The sequence below is a fragment of the Myotis lucifugus genome, unplaced genomic scaffold (genome assembly GCF_000147115.1).
Source record: "Myotis lucifugus unplaced genomic scaffold, Myoluc2.0 scaffold_840, whole genome shotgun sequence".
Classification (NCBI taxonomy): Eukaryota; Metazoa; Chordata; class Mammalia; order Chiroptera; family Vespertilionidae; genus Myotis; species Myotis lucifugus.
The window spans coordinates 85,502-94,399 of NW_005871888.1; the positions used below are offsets into that span (position 1 = coordinate 85,502).

General features: G+C 41.4%; 1 protein-coding gene across 1 annotated transcript in view; it reads left to right on the forward strand.

Moving 5' to 3' along the window:
• LOC111824049 (ubiquitin-60S ribosomal protein L40-like) overlaps positions 1 to 6,922 on the forward strand; it is a 56,311-nt gene extending 49,389 nt beyond the window's left edge. Inside the window, exons 2-3 of the mRNA XM_023747329.1 lie at positions 6,545 to 6,647; positions 6,729 to 6,922. Of these exons, the coding sequence (XP_023603097.1) occupies positions 6,545 to 6,647; positions 6,729 to 6,922 (297 nt within the window). The remainder of the gene's footprint in view (positions 1 to 6,544; positions 6,648 to 6,728) is intronic.
• Positions 6,923 to 8,898: the final 1,976 nt, after the last annotated feature.

The following is an 8,898-nucleotide window of genomic DNA, read 5'->3' on the forward strand; positions in this document are numbered from 1 at the left end:
CAATTCTCTGATGAGATTGCAACCTGGCCAACACTGGATTTCAGTCTGGCAACAAAAATGCTTAAGTAATAAATATGTGTTGTTTTAAGCTGCTAATTTTGTGGTAATTTATATTGCAGAATTCTCTATGTTAAATAAAAAATAGTTTATAAAGATGATTATGATATGATCTTGTTTAAAATTTTATTTTTTAAAAAAATCTTTATTTTTGAGAGTATTACTGATGCCCCCTCTTAATCACCCCCTTTATTGCCCCCATCTACCCAGATCCTGAACCCCACCCCAGGCCTTCAACACCCTATTATCTGTGTTTATAGCTAATGCATACCTATAATAATAAAAGCATAATATGCTAATTAGACCAGATGTCCTTCCGTCCTTCCAGACGAAGCCGGGGCTGTGAGGAAAGCCCAGGTTCCAGGTGCCTGCCAGTGGCCAGAGGGAAGCAAGGCCTACTCTTGCACAAATTTCATGCATCAGGCCTCTAGTATACATATAAGTTCTTTGGCTAATTTCTTCCCATCCTCCAACCCCCTTCACTCTGAGATTTGTCAGTCTGTTCCATGTTTCCATGCGACTGGTTGTTTTTTGTTTTTTTGTTTTAGATTCAATTGTTGATAGATATGTATTTATTGCCATTTTATTGTTCATATTTTTAATTTTTTTTCTTCTTCTTAAAGACACTTCAACATTTCATGGAACACTGGTTTGGTGGTGATGGAGTCCTTTAGCTTTTTCTTGTCTGTGAAGCTCTTTATCTAACCTTCAATTCTAACTGATAGCTTTCCTGTGTAGGCTAGTCTTGGCTGTAGGTCCTTGCTTTTCATCACTTTGAATATTTCTTGCCACTCCCTTCTGGCCTGCAAGGTTTCTGTTAAGAAATCAGCTGACAATTGTATGGGCCCTCCCTTGTAGGTAACTAACTGCTTTTAAGATTCTCTCTTTGTCTTTAAACTTTGGCACTTTAATTATAATGTGTCTTAGTGTGGGCAACTTTGGGCTCTTCTTGTTTGGGACTCTCTGTGCTTTTTGGACTTATAAGTCTATTTCTTTCACCAGTTAGGGGAAGTTTTCTGTCACTATTTTTTCAAATAGGTTTTCAATTTCTTGCTCCCTCTCTTCTCCTTCCATCATCCCCATAATGCAAAGGTTGGTATGCTTGAAGTTGTCCCAGAGGTTCCTTACACTATCTTCATATTTCTTTGTATTATTTTGTTTTTTAAATATATGGTTTATTGATTTTAGAGAGGAAAGGAGAGGAATAGAGAGATAGAAACATCAATGAAAGGGACATCAATCGTCTGCCTCCTGCATGCCCCCTACTGGACATTGAGCCTGCAACCCAGGCATGTGCCCTAACTGGGAATTGAACTGGGGACTTCTTGATTCATAGGTCGACACTCAACCACTGAGCCACACCAGCTGGACTATCTTCATATTTTTGGATTCTTTTTTTCTTTTAGTTGTTCTCATAGGGAGTTTTTGCTTCCTCATATTCCAAATCACTGATTTGATTCTTGGCATCCTCTACTGTATTGTTGATTCCTTGTAAATTATTCATTTCAGTTAGTGGATCCTTAATTTCTGACTGGTCCTTTTTTATGTCATTGTTTTTACTAAGTTCCCCAAAGCTCTAAGTTCCCTAAAAGTACTCCCTAAGTTCCTTGAAGTTCTCATTAAGTTCCTTGAGCATCCTTGTAACCACTGTTTTAAACTGTATCTGGTAGTTTGCTTCCTTCTATTTCATTTAGTTCATTGTCTTGAGATTTCTTCTGTTCTTTCATTTGCAACATGTTTCCTTGTCTCTGCATTTTGGCTGCTTACCTGTGTTTGTTTCTATGTATTAGGTAGAACTACTATGTCTCTTGGAATTGGTAGAGTAGCCTCTTGTAGTAGGTGTCCTGTAGGGCCCAGTGGCTCAGCCTCCCCAGTCATCTGAGCTGGGCATTCTGGCTGTGCCCCTATGTGGGCTGTGTGCACTGTCTTGTTGTAGTTGAACTTTGATTGCTGTTGGTGTTACTGGGAGAAATTGACTCCCAGGAGAATCAGCTGTGAGGACCAGCTGCAACTACAGTGGGAGAACTGCTATGCAGGAGATGCCCCTGTGGAGCAAGACATGCTTCAGTGGGGCTTTGGTGCTCACCAAGTCCATCCTTTGAGTGTGTCACTGGTGGATGTAGTCAAGTTGTAATCTGGCATGGTCTGAAGCTGACCATTAGGTGCACTGGTTCTGGGCCTCCCAGGGGGTACAATGTCAGCCACTGCCTGTGCCCTGCCTGAGGCCACCTGGCATGAGCTACAGAGTGACCTGCAGATGGCTGCTACTTATGTTGGGCTTGGAGGTGTCTAGGAGAGGCCAACCTATGAACCTTGCCAGGCTGTTGCTACTCCAGCGTCTGGGGCCACTTACCGAGAGGTATGGAAGCTGAGGCCAGCTGCTGCTTGTTTGAGAGATTTTAGGAAAGTCTGAAGCCTAAGCCAGGACAGTCATATTTAAAACCCACTGCAAACAGCTTGGGTGGAGCTGCAAATTGGTGGGGCAGGGTCTCAGGGTATCACCAGGGAGGTGGGGTTAATAGTGTGGGCCAGGTTAGTGGAAGCTCAGATATGGCTCCTGTCTGTTGGTTCTGTGGTGGGGGAGGGCTCTGATGAGGAACAATGACCTCTGCCAGCACTTTTGTCTGGGAGAAAGCTGGCCCCCACCTCCAGCCCTCCTACTGGTTTCTGATTTCCAGTCTTAAATCTAAGTCTTTAATCCAGTCTCAGTGTGGCTTCTTTAATTCTCTATTTATAGGGCTTCCATTCAGCCAGATTTCAGGTGGTTCTGAATGATGGTTATTCTGTGGCTTAGTGGTAATATTGATATCTAAAATCACACTTATGTTTAAATAAATATTCATAAATTTTTATCTAAATATATAGTTAATATACAATATTACTTTAGTTTTGGGTATATAACATAGTTATTCAACATTTGTATACCTAAGGAACAGATCATCACAATAAGTCTAGTAACCATATGGCACCATATATGGTTACTGTGATATTACTGACTATATTTCTTATACTGTGCATTATATTACCATAACTTATTTGATAACTGGAAATTTGTTCCTCTTATTCTTCATTTTTCCCCCTCCCCCCTACCCTCTTCCCCTCTGCCAACCATCAGTTTGTTCTTCATGTCTATGAATCTGTTTGTTTTTTATTTGTTTTATCTTATAGATTCCACATGTAAGTGAAATTATCTGGTACTTCTCCTTCTCCATATGACTTATTTTACTTTGCATAATACTCTTCTAGGTCCATACATGTTGTCACAATGGCAAGATTTCACTTCATTCTGTTTTATGGCTGAGTAATATTCCATTGCATATCCATCTATTGATGAACATTTAGGTTGCTTCCATATCTTGGCTATTGTAAATGATGTTGCAATGAACATAAGTGTGCAAATATCTTTCCAAATTAGTGTTTTAGTTTTCTTCTGATAGATACCCAGAAGAGGAATTGCTGGGTCATATGGTAGTTCTATTTTAATTTTTTTAAGGAACCTCTATATTGGCTTCCATAATGGCTGTACCAGTTTGTAATCCCACCAACAGTGCATGAGGTTCCCTTTTCTACAAATCCTTGCCAACATTTGTTTATTGTCCTTTTGATACTAGCCAACCTGACAGGTGTGAGGTGATAGCTCACTGTGGTTTTGGTTTGCATTTCCCTGATAATTAGTGGTGTTGAGCATCTTTTTATGTGTCTCTTGGCCATCTGCATGTTTTCTTTGGAAAAATATCTACTCAGATCCTCTATCCATTTTTTAATTAGATTTTTTATATTTTTGATATTGAGTTGTATGAGTTCCTTATATATTTTGGATATTAACCCCTTATTGGATATGTCATTTTCAAATATTTTCTCCCATTCAGCAGGTCATCTTTTAGTTTTGTTGACAGTTTCCTTCACTGTGCAAATGCTTTTTAATTTGGTGTAATCCCATTTGTTTATTTTTGCTTTTGTTGCCCTTGCTTGAGGAGACATATCCAAAAAGATATTTCTAACACAAATATCAAAGAGTTTACTGCCTATGTTTTCTTCTAGGAGTTTTCTGATTTCCAGTCTTAAATGTAAGTCTTTAATCCCATATTGAAATAAAAGTTCAGGATATGATTGATTATCCCAATAGTACCTACATCAGATATTAATAAGAAAACCAGTAATGTCCATTAAGTTTCATCAGTCATTTAGGTAAGTGTGTGTAGGCCCTTGAGCCCAATAGTACCCAGGGCACAGCTATGTTCTATAAGTAAGTCCCAAATGTTTTGGGTTAAAGTACACTTAATCCATTACTTTGTGTGCAGTTGGTGTTAGAAGGTGAAGCATGTTCAGCAGTAGCTTGAACCAGAGCAAACAAGTTGGAGCCACATGACCTTACAGTAGGATACTTTCAGTGATTTGAAACACTTCTGTGCTGTGTATTATTTTGGAACAACCACTGATGTTGGGGTTCCCTCTACTGCATGACAACAGCTATGGGGGTGGGGGAGGGTTTCTTTTATTCTTATCTCTTCTTATTTCCAATCTAAAGGATTTATAGGAATGCTCTATCAAACATTGGTTTATAAATCATGATTACCTGTCTTTTCCAAGCAATAACCCTATCAGGAGAATATAAACTCAGATATTTCTCTGGAGGTAATCTTTTTATTTCAATTATAGTTGACATTCAATATTATGTTAGTTTCAAGTGTAGAGCATAGTGGTTAGACATTCATATAGCATATGCAGTGATCCTCCCATAAGTCTAGTAACACCCTGACATTGTACATAGTTTTTACAATATTACTGACTATATTCCTTATGCTGTACTTTATATCCCTGTGACTATTTTGTAACTGCCAATTTGTACTTTTTAAAAAATATATTTTTATTGGTTTCAGAGGGGGAAGGAGAGAAAGAGATAGAAACATCAATGATGAGAAAGAATCATTGATCGGCTGTCTCCTGCACTAGAGATCAAGCCCAAAGCCCAAGCACGTGCCCTGACCAGGAATTGAACCATGACCTCTTGGTTCCTAGGTCAATGCTCAACCACTGAGCCACGCCAGCCAGGTCAATTTGTACTTCTTAATCTCTTCCCCTTTTCATCCAGCTCCCTAGCCCCACACCCACCTGGCAAGCATCAGTTTGTTCTCTGTATCTATAAGTTTGTTTGTTTATTTTGTTTTCTGGATTCCACATATAAGTAAAATCACATGGTATTTGACTTTCTCTAACTTATTTCATTTTGCATAATACCATCTAGGTCCATCCATGTTGTCACAAATAGTAAGATTTCATTCTTCCTCATGGCTGAGTAATATTCCATAATACTAGTATTATTTGTACCCCCTCTTCTTTATCCAAATCCTGCTCCATGGCATCAACCCCTGTACACAGTGCGTCTGCTGTACTCACAGCCATTCCACACAGCTAATCAGCCTGAAAGCCAATACCTCCCCTTAACATACCAATAGCAATCAAGTCTCACCTGCAACAGAATGGCACACACAACCCACACAAGAGACACCCCTGGAGTACCTGGCACAGGTGACATGGAACACTGCACCACTGGGTCCAACAGGACACCTACAACATAAGGCCACTTTACCAAGATCAGGAGATGGAACATATCTACCAAATACCCAAATACAAGGAAACACACAAAGAGAAGCAGCTAAAATGAGGAAACAAAGAAACATGACCCAAGTGAAAAAAACAGGGGAAAAAAAATCCAGAGAAAGAACTCAACAAAACAGAGGCAAGCAATCTACCATATGCAGAATTCAAAATACTTTGATTAGGATGCTCAAAGAACGTAGGAAAAACATAGATAAACTCAGAACATTAATAAAGAGATAGGATCTTTCTCTTCAATGAGGTGGCAGAGAAGCCTCCCCAGCAGATGCAGAGATGTAGATCTTTGTGAAGTGTGCAGAACCAGTTCAGCCAAGGGTTCAAAAACCTGAGTGTGGGTGGTGAAAGGATGAAGAAATGACAAAGAGAATAAGCTGGGTCTAGGTCAGCCGTGGGCAAACTATGGCCCGCGGGCTGGATCCGGCCCGTTTGAAATGAATAAAACTAAAAAAAAAAAAGACCGTACCCTTTTATGTAATGATGTTTACTTTGAATTTATATTAGTTCACACAAACACTCCATCCATGCTTTTGTTCCAGCCCTCCAGTCCAGTTTAAGAACCCATTGTGACCTTCGACTCAAAAAAGTTTGCCCACCCCTGTTCTAGGTGGATCTTCCTGTGCCTGGCAAGCTGAGCCTTTATTTTATAGCCAGAGGTAAACAAGGTAGTGGTCACCATACTTACAATGTTCTTGTGAGTTTCACTTGTTTTGGCAGCACTTGCTGAACCTCCCACAGCTCATTAGCTACCTAGGAAGGATCTAGGGAGCGTCATAAGGTCAAGCCTAATTATGCTAAGAGGACTGTGCCCTCTAAGCTGGGACTTGTTTGTGGCTTTGCCAACAGGTCAGTCCGAGGCTTAACCCTATAGCCGCGCCCTACAGTGAAGACCCTGACTGGCAAGGCCATCACCCTTAAGGTTGAGCTCAGTGATGCCATTGAGAAAGTCAAAGCTAAAATCCAAGAAAAGAAGGGCATCCCGCCTAACCAGCAGCATATGATTTTTCTGGCAAATAGCTAGAGGATGGTCACACTCTGACTACATTATTAGAAAAATAGCACCTTGTACTTGATGCTTCATCTGTGGGATGGCATCATCGAACCCTCCTTCCACCAGCTTGCCCAGAAGTACAAATGCAACAAGATGATCTACCAAATGTGTTACATTCAGTTGTATCCTCACGCTATCAACTGCCACAAAAATAAGTGCAGCCACCAAAACAACCTGTGCCCCAAGAAGGTTAAATAAGGCCCCTCCACCAGCTCCTCGACTGCAGGGAAGTCTTCTGTCTGAATCCCAGAACCCTGGGGCCTCAATAAAGTTACCCTTTCATTGACTAGAACAGTAAAGAAAATCAAAAGAAGAGATGGGGAACATAAAAATGGAGATGGGAAAAAAAAAGAATCAATCAAATGAAGAATACAATAACTGAAATGAAGAATACATTCGAGTGAGTCTAGAGTAGATTTCATGAAGCAGAGGATCAAATCAGCAATTTGGAAGACAAGGTAGCTGAAAATTGGAACAGCAATAAATATATCAATTTTTTTAAATGCTGATAGCTTAAGAGACTTCTGGGACAACATCAAGCATAACAACATTCAGATCACAGTGGTACCAGAAGAAGAAGAAAGTATAAGGGATTAAAACCTATTTACAGAGGTACGAATGAAAAATTTCTCTAACCTGGTGAAGGAAACAGACACACAAGTCCAGGAAGTGCAGAGTCCCAAAGAAGATGAACCCAAGAGGCCCACACCAAGATACATCATAAGTAAAATGGCAAAGGTTAATGACAAAGAGAGAATCTGAAATGCAGCAAGATAAGAACTACTACTTACCTGCAACAGAGCTCCCATAATCATCTGATTCCTTAGTAGAAACTTTGCAAGGTAGAAGGGACTGGCACCAAATATTCAAAGTGATGAAAAGCAAGGGCCTACTGGTATATCAAGATTACTCTACTCAGCAGGGCTATTACTTAGAATAGGAGAGATATGAGCTTTTCAGAAAAGAAAAAGCAGGAGTTAATAACCACCCAACAGTATTACAAGAAATGTTAAAAAGACTCAAGAAAAAGAAGGTGTGAGTGTGGGTGTGGGTTTGGGTGTGGGTGGAGGTAGAGGTGGAGGTGGAGGTGAACATATGAATAATAAAATGGCAATAACTACAAACCTATCAATAATTACTTTAAATGTAAATGGGTTAAATGCTCCAATCAAAAGACACAGGATGGCTAAATGGATAACACAGCAAGACCCATACATATGCTGCTTACAAGAGACCTCCTTCAGATCTAAAGTAAAGGGATGAAAAATGATATTTCATGCAAATGGAAATTTTAAAAACTGGTATCACAATACTTATATCACACAAAATACACTTTAAATCAAAGGCCATCAAAAGAAACGAGGAGGACCCAGCAATTCCAATTCTCAGTATTTATTCAAAGAAACATAAAACACTAATTCTAAAAGATATATGCATCACTATGTCCATTGCAGCATTAATTACAACTAGAGGCCCAGTGTGGGAATTCGTGCACCAATGGGGCCACTCAGCCTGGCCAGTGGGATCAGGCTGAAACCGGCTCACCGACATCCCCCAAGAGGTCCAGACTGCGAGAGGGTGTAGGCCAAGCCAAGGGATCCCACTGGTGCTGGGGAGGGATGCGGGAGATTGGCCAGCCAGGGAGGGGTTGGGGGAGGGCTCCAGGGCGTGTCTGGTGCATCTTGCTCAGTCCCGGACCCCAGCAGCAAGCTAACCTACTGGTCGGATCATCTGCCCCCTGGTAGTCAGTGCACATCATAGCGACTGGTGTACTGTCTGCCCCCTGGTGGTCAGTGCATGTCATAGCGAGTGGTTGAGCGGCCTTAGCATATCATTAGCATACTAGGGGGCCAGTGCACGAATTCATGCACCTTGAAATGAACCATGGGCCTAGAAGCTGCGGCAGGAATAGGGGCAGGTCTCAGCCCATATCCACGCCCCTACCCAACCCCTCCCCCCAAGGCCCTCAGTCCATTGTCTGCCTCCAGCTACAATCCTGCTGCCGCCACTCCCACATACTGATGGTGCCAGCCCCACTTGCACCCACTGACAGAGTGGAGCAAATGGGGCTGGCACTAGCAGCAGGTGCAAGCGGGGCCGGCACCGGCAGCGAGTGCAAGTGGTGGCTACTGCCCTGATTGCCCCTCAGGAGCATGGGGAGGTGGAGAAGCCCT